We start from the raw sequence: 18,730 nt of genomic DNA on the forward strand, positions 1-18,730 counted from the left end.
TCCCTAACACTCACTCTCAGTGCTGAGACCAGTGGGGGAGACATTCCCTGTCATTCCTCATTGGAATCCTGGCATAATTATGGTCACCAGGAATTCTGGAAGTTGGCACCACACGATTGACACCTGTGGGTCTCCAGTGCTTGAGATGTGTCTTTCAAATTTAATACAATGGTGACGAGAGGATTGATAGGAATTTTAAAACCCTAAATTAATTTGGTTAACAATAAAATCAAAGTTGGTTTGCAGTGAAATGGTCTTTTCCTGCCAGCAAGATGTGGAAGCAGATGTGCTCCCACCTCCAGCCTTATGACAACAAATGGGAAGCTCTTGGCTGGCTCACAGCCTCCTCTCACCCCACCTCCATATCCTGGTAAGAGCTTGGGTAGGGGTTCAGGAACAAAGAGGCAACTATCTCCTCCTCCTGCTCATGGGGCCACAGAAAAGCCTGTGGGGCTGGAGTGTGATTAAGAGGAGGGCTAGGAGAGGGCACAGCTGAGGTAAGAGAGGAAACCTGGCTGTAGGAATATGGCCCATTTAGGTGACTACCACTACCCACCCCAGTCCACCATGCCTGCCTCTTATAACATTCTTCCAGAGACATGAACAAGAAAAATATCCTGTGGCTAAACCCAGTAGAGGTGTCTTCAGGGAATTCTAAGCCAGTGTTGTCTCTTGGCACTGTGATATGTCCAGGGTGGTCAGAGGTGGAGGGTCAAGTCCTGAAACCAAGTCTACATGAGTTCTGTCCTTGGTCTCAGCCCACATTTGTGGGAGGGAGAGGTGGCCCACTGACCTCTAAAGTGGGCTTGAAGGGACTGTCTACATCCCACAATTCTAGGGTCTGAGAATAAATGGGGTGAAATATTACATCTACATTTATATTTACACTCACACCTTATAGATGTGGCACATGAAAGTACAATATTAATATCATTTGTGTGCTCTATTTTTGTATATTTTATAGTAGTAAATTTAGAGATTCTTGACCCCTGGGCAGAGACACAATTCTGTTAAAAGAGAAAGCCTTGTGCCATTTGGGTCAAAACTGATGAAATGAAAATTGGCTCACGAGCCTTCCTCTCTGCCTCCTGTAATGACAAAACCTGTTACCATTTTTAGCATTTATTATTGCCAGGCACACTGCACCAGGTGCATTACATGCATTATCTTTATAACTCGTAAAGCTCCGGTGAGGCAGGTATTATCACCTTTATTTCACAGAAGAGGAAACTGACGCTTAGAGTGGTTAAGAAACTTAACCTGAGGTCATACAGCTGGTAAGGAAGCCAAGATTCAAACCCAGTTTTGACAGTGGCAAAACACATGCATCAAACTTATCTTGGATAATATTTAGTAAAATGCAAGTTCCATGTTCCACTTGACTTTCTGATTCAGTCTGGGGTGGAACCCAGGAATCTGGACCCCTACCAAGACCTCAGGTGAGTCTGATGCCTGTGGTCCAAGAACCTACTTTGAGAATAGTGTTCTAAGTGACCTTGCCCTGAAAGGAATCCATGGGCCAGATATGAATTCACTTTCCCCTCCTCATTCAGTTTCCTTAATCAGTCCATTTCTTTACATCCCTCAGTCCCTTCCTTCAGAATTCATGCCAGTTAGCAAACCTACTTAACTTGCGTACATCCACACAGATGCACCTATAATCCTTTTTCCTTTTATTTTGAAAGAAACAAAGACCAAGAAGTTTTTTCCCCTTCTTAACTTTGAATAATGTCCCCAGCCTTGGATTTTTCAGTGGAAGAGTCTTTTAGTTTGTTTTTCACTTCCATGGCAACTTCTCCTGCAAACACTTATGTGAACCCTATGGTGAGTTTTCCTCTGGACCTTCTGGTTGTGAGCTGATTCACAAAAGAGGTTGCAGGCTGCTGTATACCATCCAGAAAGCAAACTCCAGAGGAGCAGTGTTGCTTTCATATAGTCCTTCCCCAGGGAAGAGAGTCCAGTCTTCACACATGTCCAAGGTGGTAACTGCTGATGGCCCCATTTATTCTGGTTCCTGGCTGCAGACAGCATCATTCATACATCAAAGATCTTAAAAAGCCTCCAAAGAGAGAAAAATAGCATCTGTTCTTCTTAGTCCAAACTAGGCTTTTCTATAGTACACAGGCCAGTGTTCTCACCACCCACCCATATACATACACACTCTGGACCCTTGGGTGTCCTGCTTGGTTCTCACCTCTGTGTAGGCCTGAGTCATCTGCTCATACAAAGACTGGTGGTGGTGGATTGCCAGCTCCAGGTCCTGCATCTCGGATGGTAGGCCACCTTCACTGCACATTTTGCACCAGGCGTCCACTCCTGACAGAAACTGGAAGGAAATGCCAGCTGGGTCAGTGTGGGGCACTGGGGGTGGGCAATGGGCAAATCATGCAGAGACGGTCAGATACCTTGGGAAGAAGCATCAAGACCTCTGGAAGCCTAGAGAGGCCACTGCAGAGGGTGGAGGTTTTTCTTGAATTGTACAAATGTTAACTCCATGTTAGAAATCAGACCCAGTACCTGTTTAAGAAGTGTGATTTCCACAAACAAAGATGACTATTATGAAACTGCTGGGGTGAGAGCCATCTGCATGTTCAACAGATTATATCCACACGTTAACTATAAAATACAGGTATGCAAACAGCTCATTATGTTACATGTATACATTAGGGCTGCTTGTCATGTGCACACTCACAGGCACATGTGGGGGGTTACATTTAATGGAATGGAATGTTTCCATACAGGTACTTTATAGTATATATATTCAGTTGTGAAGAGGAGAAAAAACATATCACACAGGCCTCTTGGGCCCCTCGGGGAACTTGCAGGGACCATTCCCACAAGGAATAGAAATTAACCCTCAAGGAGGTCCCTACTGTTGGGTGAGTGGAGGAAGAGGGGAGGGGCAACTTAGGGGGACAGGCTGTACTGGGCCTATCATGGCAGTAGCTCCTGGAATGTGATATATAGATATAGATCTTGACAGATATCAAATTATTTAAAAATGAAAATTAACAACTGCAGAAGATTATAGGTTTCTGTGCAAAAATGGTGAGCCAACTGAAATCACTCAGATTTATTAGGTGGAAAAATACACCTTTAAAATGCAAATAATTTTTCACCCAACAGTCTGAAATGGTTTTGTCTGTGATTCCTCTTGCCTGAGTACACAGCTCCATTCAAATTAATTGCCTAGATACCTTTTTATCTCATTGTCTAGAACAGCCCACATGAGGACAATAAAGAGCTGCTTAAATAAATGCAGTGAAAAAATAGGCTTGAATCTGTTGTTTGGTGTGTGTTTTTTTTTCCTTCTAGCTAGATAGAAACTCATAGTTTATAAGTTTCCCTAAAGTACTGGTAATACCTGAGAAAACTGCATTAAAAACAGATACAAAAAAAAATTGCTCCTGATCCAAACTAAGTCCGGAAACATCAGTGAGAAGCTGACTCTCCCAGCTACTCTCAGTTCTGGCACTGCATTTTCTGTACACATACACACACACAAACACACACATATATCATAAACTTTACTAACACAAGAGATATATAGCACATAATTTACACAAAATAATAACATGCACAATGCTCTTTATTGTAAATTCCAAGTAGCCAATTGATTCTCACAGGATGATTTTGTATGTGACACACCTGTATAGTTTTGACATGAAAGCTGGCTGATAGTTTCACTTATGATGGAGTAAGACAAAAGTAAAAATACCTCAAGACTTAGGTCAGAACATTACTTGTTCATCCATGATGTGAGTGACTTCTGTGCAGAATGTAATGATAGTTTCTGGATATCAGAAGAATATTTCCTCAATTCTGTGTGCCATTCATAATGTAAGAACTATAGACAAGACACATTTTTAAGTTCAGTCTGCACTTTAAAATTTTTTCTTCCTCATTTTTTAAAACTCTAGATAATCAATAAAACAATAAATCAAGCCTTGGTTTGTAGCATTTGGTGATTTCCATGGTGTAAAACTCCTACCTTGGTCTACTTCAAGCTCCCAATATGATACCACCAAATGTGGAGATAGGAAGAGATGACTGGGAGCACGCAATACATAGTACTTCCACCATAGATACAAATTTCCAAGTAGATATAAATAATGTCAAAACCCTAGATAATGAAATGTAGCAAAATAATTGGGAAATAATGAGCTTTGAGTAGTTACTGGCTTTGTTTTTAATATGACATAGTTAATGTAAATTTAGTTTAAGTAATGCTATATTTAACAATCAGTTTACAAAATTCCTGAAATTTTAAAAATTGGACCTCTATGATCTGGGTAGATTGAGCTCCAACACACCCTTGGATCTTAGGCAGGTTATTTTTTCAGTGCTCCTCTTCATAAAATGAGTTAGTGATGTCACCAGCAAGTAAATGAGAACAAATAATTGTTATTTCTAGCTACTGTGTTATTGTTACATTATTATTATTATCCATAGCAAATGCTTCATGTAAAATTAGTTTCCCCCTGCTCTCAGTACTGTATGATCAGTTCAGTTTTACCCCTTTGGCCCAAGCTCAGGGAACGCAAACTAGGCAGACAGTCAACACACACAAGTACACACAACAATAAATTGTCCAGTGACATGTAAACAGGCTCTGGGTTCCTTCTTCTTTGGATGATAAGCAAAGCCACCAATGTTTCTTTATGTACACAGGGGCCATGAAAGTGGGAGACATGGGTTATTGTTGCAGTTACTCAGCAGGGTCTTTAGTGTTTCAGAGAGAGGAGCTCTCTGCAAAGTGTATATTCTTCCACCCTTCCCACCAACAGCAACCTCAGCAGCTACCTTGGCCTCACCTGCTCAGCCTTCTGGTGGAATACTGCAGACATGGCAAGAATGGTGCTACGTTCATCCAGGGCGGCTGCAAAGCTCTTCCACTCCTGGTCCAGCTGTGTGGAAATCTGCTTGATTTGCTGTGATGCATAATGACCAGCCTCAGAGAGGCGGGAAGCCACGGACATGATGCGGTTGATGTTGACATAGGCATTCTGGAAAGCAAAACAGTGTGTGTGCATAGTGGGGCAGGCTGAAAGGCATCCACTGAGCACTTTTGGGGTGGGTATTTGGGGAAACAAGCTACCCCAAGTAAGAATTATGAGATAGGATGGTATAGATCACACTAGCATATCCATTTTTGGCCCAAGGGAAGTCTTTGTCTATGATAAAATTTCAACAGACAGCAGGTAAGGTAACTGATGCTTTTCATTCTGGGCACCAGCATAGTTTTTGTGCCAACTATTAATGCACATATATGCAGACACTTTGCATGGTCTACCTTAGCAAACCTCACTATCATCTTTGAGGTCATGGCAAGGGGGACAGCATGGTACTTCTACGAGTTACTTTCTAGAAGTAATGGCTCAGACTAGGGAAAAATCTGGAGGAGGCCAAAGCACCTCTCTCGCTCAGGAGAGAGCTTTACACAAGGTATTACTACCACCTACAACAGGGCTGCAATGTACACCACAGAGGGTAAAGGATACATGTTACATGATAATTCCAATCTTCCTATCACCAAGGACAGACTTTGCTGCCCCCATGACACTCCCTCCACCAGAATAGCTGGGGCACTGGTCATCAGTCAGGGTTTAAATAAAGAGAATATTTGAAGCTACAATGGCTTTCCATGCAAAAAATAAGATCAATGGGACATTTTCTTATCTCTACTTAACTTAGGAACATTTCCCTACCTTACCCCAAAAGGCATCTGTGGGGTTCTCCTGGTGCTGCTGACTCTTTTCATCTTGTGATAAGTTCACACTCATTCCCATCATTGATTGCCAATTAAAATTCATGACCAAAGAGGGGTAAGATGGAAGAGGAGTGTCTGGAAGTCACAGTGACCTTCTCACAAGACCAAACTGGAATTACAACTAAATTGTGGAGAAATCGCCAAGAATGAACATCTGAACAATAGCAAGAGAAAAGCTTAATAACCTCAAACAGACAGAAGAATCAGCTTTGGCACAACTTGACTGGTAAGGAGTGCGGTGGAGATACGAGAAGGCTGGCTGGGTGCCCACAGGCAGCAACGCCAGAGGGATACATAAGCGGTCAGTTGGATCCCCCTGAGAAGAGTGGCGTCTAAACCATAAGTGGGCATCTCCAGCCTACAGCAGCAGAGCCCAAAAAATACACATAAAACAGCTGTGAAAAACAGCAGGATTGCTCTCTGCCAGAGATGGGTGGCTGGAGACGCAAAGAGCCCTTTAAAGGGCCAACCTATAAATTTTTATTTGCAGCCACTACCCCTGGGCTCTGGCAATGGTGGCAGCAGAGTGGCCTGGAAACCCCTGAGGAGAGACTGGGGATGGAGGCTTTGGGGAGAGAACTAAGAGCGTAGCCACCAGGATCCCAGTGCTGACTCCTCCTCTGCAAGGCAGCTGCCATCTGGCTCAGGCAGACCACTTCCTTGAGTGGAAGCAGCATGAGAGGACCCAATAATCCCGCCCCCAGGAGGGACTCTGCCCCACCCTGTGGTGTCTAAGCCTCACTGCTGAGTGCAGAGTGACAAGATTAACAACTGAAGGAGGCAGCCACAGACAGTAGATTCCTGGAAGTCTTGAAGAGACTGGCCAAGGTCAGACAGGGACAACTACTGACATCCAGAGGTGGAACCAGAAAGAAAGAACAGCGGTAAATACTGGAGGTTACCGAGACAAAATCCATTATGGTCTTCTCCATGATTTGCAATATTTTCTGTACTATATAGCTTTTTAACATTCATTTTGGGTCCATCAAGTTTGTGCATGTTAAGTAATTAGATTTTATACTAAGAGTTTATTTCTCTCCTTTCTTATAATAGTCTTAATCTCTTTACAGCCTTATTAATACAGGTTCATTTCCTGTTGATAGCGGGATGGCAAGAGGGAGTTGTTTTTGCAGATGTGGGTTTGTTTCCTGGGCTTTGTAGTTTTGTTCTGGCAGCATCTGCACAAAAACACACAAGACATGGTTGCAGAGTGACAGTCAACCAGCTCAAGGGAAGGACCTACCAAAGAATGACCAAACAACAATCAAAACTCAATTACTTCCAGAGAGCCAACATAAATGGCATAAAAGGCATCCAAACAGCATGAACTTCAGGAGATCAAGGAGACTGCACCACTGAATCTCACAGGTCTGCTATCATAGAAGTTTATACTATACAGTCAAGAAATAAAAACAGATCAATTTAAGAAGCAGAAGCAAAAAAGAAAACTCTCACAAATAATGGAGAGACAAATACAACCCCCTATCGAAAGAAAAGGAGAAATCTCCAGCAAGGGAACGAAATCAAATAGAGGGAAGTACACTATCAGATATTGAGATCAAAACAATGGTTATAAGGGAGCTCAATGAACTCAATGTACTCAGAGAGAATTACAAAAAACTACAGGGAAACTACAAGGAACTTACTGCAAACTATATCAGCATGAAAAAAGGACATAGAAACTATAAATAAGAGACAAGAGGAAATGAAGAATACATTTTCTGAATTGAAGAACACAGTAGAAGGAATCACAAGCAGGCTAGATAAGGGGATCAAATCAGTGAGCTGGAGGACAAGGTAGGCAAAACCCTCCTAGAAATAGCAAGAAAATGAAAAAAGACTAAAAAAGAATGAAGAGGCATTCAGGGAAATGCAGGACAACCTGAAATGTAATAATATTGATATAATAGGGATATCAGAAGGAAAAGAAGAGGAGAAAGGGACAGAAAATCTATTTGAAAAAGTAATGACGGAAAACTTACCTCATTGGAGGAGAGAAAAAGACACACAAGTACAGGAAGCACAGAGGGTCCCATTCAAGAGAAACCCAAGGAGGTCCACTCCAAGACACATGATCATTAAAATGGCAAATGGCAAAGACAAACAGAGAATCCTAAAGGCAGCAAGGGAGAAACTGGTAGTAACATACAAGGGAGCCCCGATAAGGCTAGCATCTGAATTCTCCACAGAAACACTACAGGCCAGAAGGGAATGGCAAGAAATATTCCAAGGAATGAAAAGCAAAGGCCTCCAAACAAGACTGCTCTACCCAGCAATGTTCTCAATTAAAATGGAAGGCAAAATAAGGAGTTTCCCAAACAAAAGAAGGCTAAAAGAATACACCCCCACCAAACCAGCACTGCAAGATAAGCTAAAGGGACAGCTTTAAGAAGACAAAGAAAAAGAGTGACAGAGAGACAACATACAAGAACAAATATTAATAAGTACCTATCAATAATAACTTTAAATGTAAATGGACTAAATGCTCCAACCAAAAGACATAGGATAGCTGAATGGATAAGAAAACATGACCCGCACAACGTTGCCTACAGGAGACCCACCTCAGAACAAAGGACATACACAGGCTGAAAGTAAAGGGATGGAAAAAAATATTCCAAGCAAATGGATGGGGGGAAAAAAGCAGGGGTAGCAATACTGGTATCAGACAAAATAGATTTCAAAACGAAGGCCATAAAAAGAGACCCAGAAAGGTACTTCATAATACTCAAAGGAAGAATCCATTAAAAAGGCATAAACATTTTAAACCTATGTGCATCCAAGAGAGGAGCACTCCAATATATAAGAAAACTCTTGGAGGACTTCAGGAAAGATATAGACTGCAACACACTGATTGCAGGGGATTGTAACACCCCACTGTCAAAAATGGATAGATTTTCCAAATAAAACATCAACAAGGAGATTGTGGAACTGAATGACGCATTAGATCAAATGGATTTGACTGACATATATGGAACCTTTCATCCCAAAGAAGAAAAATACACAGTCTTTTCAAATGAACATGGGACACTTTCAAAGATAGATCACATGATAGGACACAAAACTAGCCTCAACAAACTCAAGAAAATTGAAATCATAACAAGCATTTTCTTGGACCACAAGGGCTTGAAACTAGAAACCAATCTCAAGGAAAAAAACTCAAAAACATTCAAACTCATGGAGAGTGAATAACATGCTATCAAACAATGAGTGGGTCAATCATGAGATCAAAGAACTTTCTGGAAGCAAATGAAAATGAACACACAGCAGTCCAAAACGTATGGGACACAGCAAAGGCAGTCCTGAGAGGGAAGTTCATAGCAACACAGGCCTATCTAGAAAAGAAAAAAACATTTCAAATAAACAACCTAACCATACATCTTCAAGAACTGGAGAAACAACAATAAACAAAGCCCAGAGTGAGCACAAGAAAGGAAATAATCAAGATCAGAGCAGAATTGAATGACATAGATACTAAAAGAACAGTTCAAAGGGTCAGCAATTCCAGGAGCTAGTTATTTGAAAAGGTAAACAAAATCAACAAGCCTTTAAGCAGACTCGTCAAGAAAGAAAGGGAGAGGACCCAAATAAATAATATCAGAAATGAAAGAGGAGAAATAGCGACTGATACCACAGAAATACAAAGGATTGTAAGAAATTACGATGAACTATATGCCAAGAAATTTGAAACCTCGATGAAATGGACAAATTTCTAGAAGAATATGACCTTCCAACACTGAATGAAGAAGAAGCAGAAAGCCTGAACAGACCAATAACAACTGGTGAAATCGAATCAGCCATCAAAAAACACCCAGCACACAAAAGCCCTGCATCGAGCAGTTTTACAGGAGAATTTTACAAAACATTTAAGGAAAAGCTAATCCCTGTCCTTTCAGACTATTCCAAAGATCCAAGAATAGAGAAGGCTCCCAAACTCTTTTTATGGGGCCATCATCATCCTAATCCTAAAATGAGATAAAGACACAACCAAGAAAGAAAACTACAGGCCAATATTGCTGATGAACATAGATGCTAAAATCCTCAAAGAAAATGTTTTCAAACTGCATCCAGCAATACATTAAAAAGATAATTCACCAAGATCAAGTGGGATTCATCCCAGGGATGCAGGATGGCTCAATATTCACAAATCAATAAACGTAATATATCACATAAACAAAAGGAAAGACAAAAATCACATGATCATATCAATAGATGGGGAATAAGCACTTGATAAGGTACAGCACCCATTTATGATAAAAACACGCAGCAGAGCGGGGGAATAAAGGGGATATACCTCAACATATAAAGGCCATGTATGAGAAACCCGCAGCCAGTATCATACTCAATGGGAAAAAACTAACAGCTTTCTCACTAAGATGGGGAACAAGACAAGAGTGTCCGCTCTCACCACTTCTATTCAACATAGTATTGGAAATCCTAGCCACAGCGATCAGACAAGAAAATAAATAAAATAAAAGGCATTCAAATTGGTAAGGAGGAAGTACAACTGTCATTGTTTGCAGCTATGTCACAGTGTACATTGAAAACTCTATAAACTCCACCAAAAAACTACTCGACCTAACAAGTGAATTGGCAAAGCAGCAAGATACAAAGTCAATATTCAGAAATCGAAGGCATTTTTGTACACCAACAATGAAATAACAGACTCAGAAATCAGGAAGAAAATCCCATTTGGTATAGCAACAAGATAGCAACAAGAAAAATAAAGTACCTGGGAACAAACTTAACCAAGGAGGTAAAAGTCCTGTACTCAGAAAACTACACAACACTGAAGAAAGAAATTAAGAAAGAAACAAATAAATGGAAACATATATGGTGTTCATGGGTTGGAAGAATTAACATCATCAAAATGTCCATACTACCCAAAGCAATTTACATATTTAATGCAATCCCTATTAAAATACCAATGATGTAATTCACAGATATAGAATAAACATTTCAAAAATTTATATGGAAACATAAACGACCCCAAATAGCTGCAGCAATTTTAAGAAAGAAGAACAAAGTAGGAGGGATCACAGTAACAAACATCAAACTATGTTACAAGGCCACTGTAATCAAAACAGTCTGGTACTGGCATAAGAACAGACACATAGGTCAATGGAACAGAATAGAGAGCCCAGAAATAGAGCCCATGACTCTATGGTCAATTAATGTTCAACAAAGGGGGCAGAAGCATAAAAATGGAGTAAAAATAACCTCTTCAACAAATGGTGTTGGGAGATCTGGACAGCTACATGCAATAAAATGAAATTTGACCACCAACTTACACCACACACAAAAATAAACTGAAGATGGATAAAAGACTTAAATGTAAGTTACAGCCCCATAAAAGTCCTAGAGGAGAACATAGGCAGGGAACTCTCATATATTCCACCCAGAAATATTTTCACTGATATGCCACCTAGAGCAAGGAACATAAAGGAAAGAAAAAACAAATGGGATTTCATCAAAATAAGAAGCTGCTCTGCACAGACAAATACATCAGCAAAATGAAAAGGGAACTAACCGCATGGGAAAATATATTTGCCAATGTTACCTCGGACAAGGGTCTGATCTCCAAAATATATAAAGACCTCACCCAACTCTACTCCAGGAAGACAAACAATCCAATTTAAAAATGGGCAAAGGATCTGAACAGGTACTCTTCCAAGAAGGACATACACAGGGCCCAGACACATATGAAAGGATGCTCAGCATCACTAGCCATCAGAGAGATGCAAATTAAAACCACAATGACATACCACTGCACACTGGTCAGAATGGCCATCATAAAACAAATCAACAAACAACAAGTGCTGTTGTGGAGAAAAGGGAACCCTAGGACACTGTTGGTGGGAATGCGGACTGGTACAGCCACTGTGGAAAACAGTTTGGAATGTCCTCAAAAAGCTAAAAATGGAATTGTCTTCTAACCCAGCAATTCCACTGTTGAGATGATACCTTAAAAACATTATGCTAAGCAAAATAAGCCAGGCAGTGAAAGACAAATACCATATGATCTCACTTATAAGTGGAATCTAATCAACAAGACAAATGAGGAAGAATAATATAGCCAACAACATTGAAAGAAAAAACAAACCATCAGTAACCAGAGGGGAAGAGGGAGTAGGGTAATGGGGAAAAGAAGGGGAGGGTCAAGTCAAGGAACATGTATAAAGGACCCATGGACAAAGCCAAGAGGGGAAGATTTGAGGGTGGGAGGTGGGGGGTGGGTGGGGCAGGGGAAGGCAGTGGCGGGAAAATGGAGACAACTCTATTTGAACAATAAAATAATAAATTAAAAATAAATAAATAAATAAAAGTCGTGACGGCTATGTACACTGTTTCCTACTGGGCTAAAAGAAAACTTTCTAGGAAGGAAGAAGACCAAAGAAAATCCCCACAAACATAAGACTAATGAGCATGGTTATTTTTAACTATTGCCTATTAATTGTCTGAGGTTTAAAAACAATCAATTTTGTGGGATCCACAGAGAGCTTTTCTGACTCACACAACATCTGTCTGAAGAAGGGTGAGGGTGACAGGTGGTTTGTACACACCTTTCTTTTTTGTTTCAAATCTACTCAAATGATAATAAATATTCTTCAGCAACTGCATTTTCTCTCAGTTCGATTAGCTCAGGGGTAGCTCATTAATACTGGGTAATTAATAATGAAGGTTCTTTAGTCTCCTTTCCCCCTTCCTTCATGGTCCTCATTCATCTTAGCTTTCCCTTAAGCACTCCATCCCAAACCTAAGCCAGGTGGGTAAGGTCTCTCTTCATTTAAAAGGTCTCTGTGGAAATTCAAGAGGTCAAGTAGCACACTTGAACACAAATCCATCCTGATGTCTAATGACCCCCATACATAAGCTCTTTCTTTAGCCTGGCCTGTGATCTTTCTAACATAGTCCACTTCCTTTAATAGACTAGAATATTACTGAGACTTGTTATTTGAAATAATGATCCTTTAGAGATTTAGGAATCATTAACAGCCCTGTTTTCTGAGTTAGGACACAGATTCTACTAAAAATTAAACTCTATTTATAGAACTGACAGAAAAACCAACTCTGCACCTAAAGGGGGAAAAAAGGGAAAAAAAAGGCATGCACTGATTTTAAAAGTTCTGTCTCCTAAGGGAATAACATTTGGGTTTCCCCAAATTTCCTGCTTGTGTCTTTCTCTTAGTTTGGGTTACCCTGAAGCAAACCCTGAGACAAGGATTTGGGGCAGATGGTGTGTTCAGGTGTGATCCCAGGAAGAACAGTGAGGAAGTAGGAATTCAAAGAGATCAGGGAGAAAAATGAATATGGGACATGTGTTCATGAGTGGGCTGCTCCTATGAGCAATTGGGGGCCATCCCTCCCGAAACTCTCTAGAACACTGTGTAGAACACATTTCTGAGCTGTTCCACTGGGATGTGAGGAGTCTGGGGTATTTACGCACCAAGTGCCATTGCTCATTGTTAAAGGTCTCTACTGGAGTAATTCCCTGGCATTTCCAGCCTGGCCAAGGCCAAGCACACTCCCCAAATCAGAGTGACCATGCACAGAGAAACACAGGAAGCTCCGTGTGCGGGGGAACCATCTGCGGATGAGTGTCAGGGTGGGCAGAGTGGATATGGCTAGGGCAATGATAGTATCGGATATAGCTGTCCTTCTAAGCTGGATTCAAACCTTGGAACTCTCCCCGTCACATGCATTTCTCTGCATCTATCTAGGGTTGTTGGGTTTTTCTGTCCTGGGAAAGACCTTTTGCTCTTTGGCCAAATGGGAAACAAGAAAGTCATTAAGAACAGGCAACTAGACTGTCTTTCGGGGCCCCTCATGTACATCTTGTGGATGCCTGGTCCTCTGTCATCACTGCCTGTTTTCATTCTCCCCCACAAGGAACATAGTGAGGAATATTTCTCCTCACTTTCAGGAAGAAGTTTCCAGCTATTAGAAATGTCTAACTGTGGCTGCCTTCTTGATGCTGTTAACACCTTGTCACTCATTCAAATATTTATGGAGAATGAGCCAGGCTCTGTTGGGAGTTGCAGGAGATCAAAGAAGAATGAGACAGGATTCCTGCCCTCAGGGGATTACAGCTGAGACTTAAGAAAAGTCCTCAAGTAACTGTAATTTAAAGCAAAATGAACTAAGTGTTTTGACAGAGGTAGAGGCAACTGGCTGTGGGGATGCAGAGGGGAGGGATCTAAACTGCTGGCCAGGATTTCGGGAAGGGGCTTCTTGCACAGGAAGTGGTGGTGAGGTTGGCAGTCCTCCAAGACCCCGTCAATCCTAAAGCCTGTGATCATAAATGAAAGCTAAAAGCAAACAAACAAACAAAAGACCACGGTTTACACTTCACATTCTAGAAACTAGCATAGTAAATGCCTTTTTTTTGTTTCCTTATCACTGGGTAGAAAAATGTCTTAGCAAAACTACCAAATGGTTATGCCCCATAAAAGAAGTGGAAGCAGTATTCCTCATACAAGAGGGATAAATATAATGTTGACTCATGAATTTGCTGACTTTTTTCCCTCTACAGTCCTTTTCAGGATAGCAAAACACTGCAGGCAAGTGACATTGCCCAAGTTCATCATCATCCTCCTCATTTTCCTTCAGCCTGGAACCTGAGACAAGTGGGCAGATAGGTTCTAAACTTCAGCCACAAACCAAATGAAAAAAGGAACAGCAGAGAATGTCTCAAATGACTTAAAAGGAGGGCAGCTCCCCTCCCCTTGTCCTCTTCAGCTCTATCACCTGAGCAGAGCCACGTAGACTAACCTGCTTCCCTCGCCAGACACTAATAATATAGCTAGTAATTCTTAGTTGAGTATCATCTGAATCCCTCACTTTAAAACTGTTTTGTTAATTTACTTTTTTAAAAAATCATATTTTATTGTTTATGCTATTACAGTTGCATTGTTAATTTAACTCCCCCATACATGTAGTGCTATTATTATTACTGTTATTCAAAGTATTGCATAGTCCAAGATATAAGCACTACCCTGCAGAATGCAAGGCACCCACAGCACCGTCTGTTGCTTCATTCACTTGATCCTACTCCCATGAAAGGTTCTCCTTCCAACATTTTTATCACAAATGAGAAAAATAACTAACCTCCAGCAAAATCTCACCAACTCAAAAACCCTCTACATTTATAACCTGCTCCCACTTTTGTTGCCTACAAAATTATTTGTTTTCTCATTTCATTCCTGCATTCATTAACTGGAGATCACAGAATGGAGGGCCGTCTTCTCCTGAGGACTTGTCTCCTGTTGTGATTAACTGAAATTAGTGGACCAGAGTCATTCTCCTGAAAGAACTTCTTGCTAGAATCTTGATGCAGGTTTTCAGCATCAAGCCTGCCAAAGGTTTTCATTTTGAACCTGGCTCCAGGCTGCCCTGACTGGCTACAAAAACATGCAAAAGTGCTTATAGATAATAATTTTCCACTTAAAAACTCAGATAACTTTTTTCTTTAAATGAAATTTTCATGTGGTATACTCTGAAAGAGATACTGGTTCTTCTAGAAATAATCATTTGATGCAAGCTATCATTTTGGTAACCCTAAGCTCTGTGTCAGAGGCTGATTGTAAGGATAGATCATTTCTGAACATGTATATTATTTGAATCCCATTCACTTTACTCCTATAAAAAGGGGTGAATTTTATACTTGTGTGGTCAAAGGTTTCCACTCTGAATCAGAAATCCTCTCCTGTGGGTTACATGACACATAAAGTATCCAGTCCATTGCCTGGCATATAACCAATAACTCAAAAAATGTCATATTTTTTCTCTCATCCAGTTCCAGCAGATTGGTGTTAACTCTCCAAATTAAATGCAAACCAACTCAAAGTATTAGTTAAAAGCATAACAAAAGAAAAACATATCTATTCCAACTAGAGGCAAAAATTCCAACAAGAGCCTTTTTTTTTTGATGTTTTATTTTTATTTTTTTATTTAACTTTAATTCATTATTTTCAAATACATTTGTCTCTGCCAACCCCCCACCACTTTCCCTTGCGCCCTCCCCCCTTCCCTCCCTCAGCTCTTCCACTTTGGTTTTGTCCATGAGTCCTTGCTATATATTCCTTGACTTTCCCCTTCCCTTCCTTTTCCCCGCCCCCCCTCCCTCCTTCCCTCTTGTCTCTGTTGATATCTTTTCCTTTCAGTGTTGCTGGTCTTATTTTCCTTGCATCTTTGTATTGTTGGTTAGGTTCCACTTACAGTCTTAAGTAGCATTGTATTTCACAGAGAGCTTGCCACAATGTGCCCTACTATTGCTGGGAAATGTCTCTGCAGCAGGCGGCGCTGCCTTGGCTGTTTGTCAAGCCACTGCCCTGCACAACGCACTCCCTGTGGTGGCAGCTGCCCTTCCCCTAGAATTCGAGGGTCTCGGGCCCTGAATGGTCCATCAGAGAATTCAGAATCAGACAGTGACTTGCTCTGTGAGCAATGCCCTTTCAACACTGTGTTCTTCCATACTTTAAGTTGGAAAATAGGATTGTTTGTCTCTTGGGATAACCTTCTTAAGGCATCTCCACTCCCTTGGCATGTGTTAGCCATGCCCAAAGCACCCAGAAGGAGGGATGTCTTGTCTTCATGCAAGATAACATCTTTTTCCTTATTATTGACCATTTTGCAAAGGGCAGCAGAAGCCTCTTCTCCAGGCTGGGCATGGGGCCCTTCATTTTGTTGTCCAGGGGCTATGTTTCTCATCTTCACCTCTAGAAAGGCAGAGGAGAGTCAGAGAAGGTGAGGTACAGCAACCATGTAGTGGTCACATTCCTAAAAGGGATTCAGTCCTACAGACAAGCTCTGGAGACCTGGCCTCCCCAAATCCAAAAGTCAAGGGAAAGAGGCCAGGCAATAACTGTCAAAAGCCAAAGTACTCAGCAAAAATCATCCAGGTCAAATAAAAAACAAATGTTAAGTCAAAATGTGAAAGATAAAAAATATATATAAATAGTATGGCCTCAGCAGAAGAAAACAATGCATACCAAAGAAGCACAAACAAAGATTTTCAGTTATTGACTGCTTATTTTGTATCAGACATACATGGTAACGGGAACTTTTCTTTAGTGTGTTTTTCTCATCTTAATTCCATGTAGAAAAGAGTTTTAAAAATGATATATATGCATATATATTTAAAAAATAATTTCTTAAAATTATACAGAAGTATATAGTATTTTATCCTCCAGCCTTTCTTTTTCATCCCTACTGAAATATCAAAAACATTAAATGCCTATGGGTGATGGAGTTAATGGGGAATTTATGTTTAACTTTTTGCTTTTGTCAAACGCCTTCCTTTTATTGAGATATAAAAGTTATTTCTAGTTTTTGGGTTTTTTGTTTCCTCTGAAAATAATGCCAGGGGTTGTGAAAATGTTTTTAATTTTTTACATTAAGCACAATACGGCAATTTATTTAGATGCTTAAAATGAATACAAAGGGAAATAAAGATCATAAAATTATACATACTACAACAGTGTGTCATATATTAGATGGTATAAATGAATACACCAGGTGGTATTTAACTAAAGATAAAACTAAATATCCAAAATGCAGCACTCATTCGTTTGCTGCTTCAATACAATACACTTTCATACAGAGCTAAAAGGTATCAAAATTAGTAGCTGCAAAGTCAATTCTTGTATGTGATTTTAGCTTAAAAGATTTCAGAAAACAGATCCTGAAATACTGGTTTTTGTTTGTCAGCTGTAATGTCAAGAATATTCAGAACAAGAAAAATTCTATAATACAAGAGAGTCTAGATATATATCTTATGTGGCTGGTCTCTGTTGCAAGATTGTACAATACATCTAGTATTTTTAATATTTTCAGTTTTAAAAATTATTTTGATGTATATTTAATTTTAATGATTTGGTCAGGTTGCATTCCTTGAAAGCTATAATTACTCAAATTTCTCCACCTCTTTTTACTTTGGTAGAACTTTTTTTTTAAAGTAAAGTACAATTTACATATAAGTGAAAGAGGCAAGTTTTAGTGAGCAAATATTGCTTTTATAAGAAAAGGAATATAAAAATTATTCAGGTCAAATAAAAACCAAATGTTAAATCAAAATGTGAAAGATAAACTATATATAAAAACAATATGGCCTCAGCAGAAAAATGTCATGCATACCAAAAAAGTACACACAAAGATTTTCCATTATTGACTACTTATTTTGTATCAGACATACATGGAAATGGGAACTTTTTTTTACTGTGTTTGCCTCATCTCAATTCTCTCTAAAGTTTTTAGAAGCCAAGTTCATGTAACAATCTCATTTTACAGTTAGGGAAAAAAAAAACAACCCAGACATTTCTTGAGTACACCTAGTAGGTACTTAAAAATTTGTTAAGTCAATCGAGTGGTGTATTCAAAGACACAAAGAGAGAGGCAAATTGGACTACAGCCAGGCCACTTGATTCCTAGTCTACAATGACCCCTCTGCTTATAGCTACCTTTTCTCATGCCTTGGAACTTATATTCATTGATGTTTTCATTTTGTCACACTCAAAGAAAGTCTTAAGAGAAGTGTTTGGAGATTTTCCAGTACTGCTTTCAGTGGCTCCGTGAGTAACATTCAACATCAGTAGAAAATAAAAAGACTGTGTGAAGACAATGGAAAAAGCTGAACCTCATTTCCTTTCTCCAGTTTAATAATGCCATATGTATTGCTTACATCTTTGCTAGTACCAAACTCACTTTGGGTACTGAAGCTGCTAAAGCATCAGCTTATGATTAATTAGTTTAACATGTTTAACATTACCATATAAACCTCCTGATCCCACCTTGAAACATATGGACACTGGGATAGTAACATCTGGAATAAGAACTGTCCGTGCTTGAAACTCTTCTGCCAATAGCTGAGATGCGATGAACTCTAAATGAAAGCACCAACTTCTGCTTTCAACAAACCACTGGGTGCCCTCTAGGGGGCCAAACGGGGCAGTTGATGGATGATTA

At 40.0% G+C, this 18,730-nt stretch overlaps 1 protein-coding gene across 3 annotated transcripts in view; it reads right to left on the reverse strand.

Moving 5' to 3' along the window:
• Nucleotides 1-18,730, reverse strand: part of KALRN (kalirin RhoGEF kinase) — a 721,333-nt gene that overhangs the window by 392,407 nt on the left and 310,196 nt on the right. For all 3 annotated transcript variants that reach the window (XM_054575198.1, XM_054575190.1, XM_054575189.1), the window contains exons 7-8: nt 4,815-5,006; nt 2,195-2,326 (exon numbers count right to left, since the gene is read on the reverse strand). In XM_054575198.1, the coding sequence (XP_054431173.1) occupies nt 2,195-2,326; nt 4,815-5,006 (324 nt within the window). The remainder of the gene's footprint in view (nt 1-2,194; nt 2,327-4,814; nt 5,007-18,730) is intronic.

Source organism: Pteronotus mesoamericanus, unplaced genomic scaffold (genome assembly GCF_021234165.1).
Source record: "Pteronotus mesoamericanus isolate MK-2021 breed Mesoamerican mustached bat unplaced genomic scaffold, CSHL_Meso_final contig_27, whole genome shotgun sequence".
Taxonomy (NCBI): Eukaryota; Metazoa; Chordata; class Mammalia; order Chiroptera; family Mormoopidae; genus Pteronotus; species Pteronotus mesoamericanus.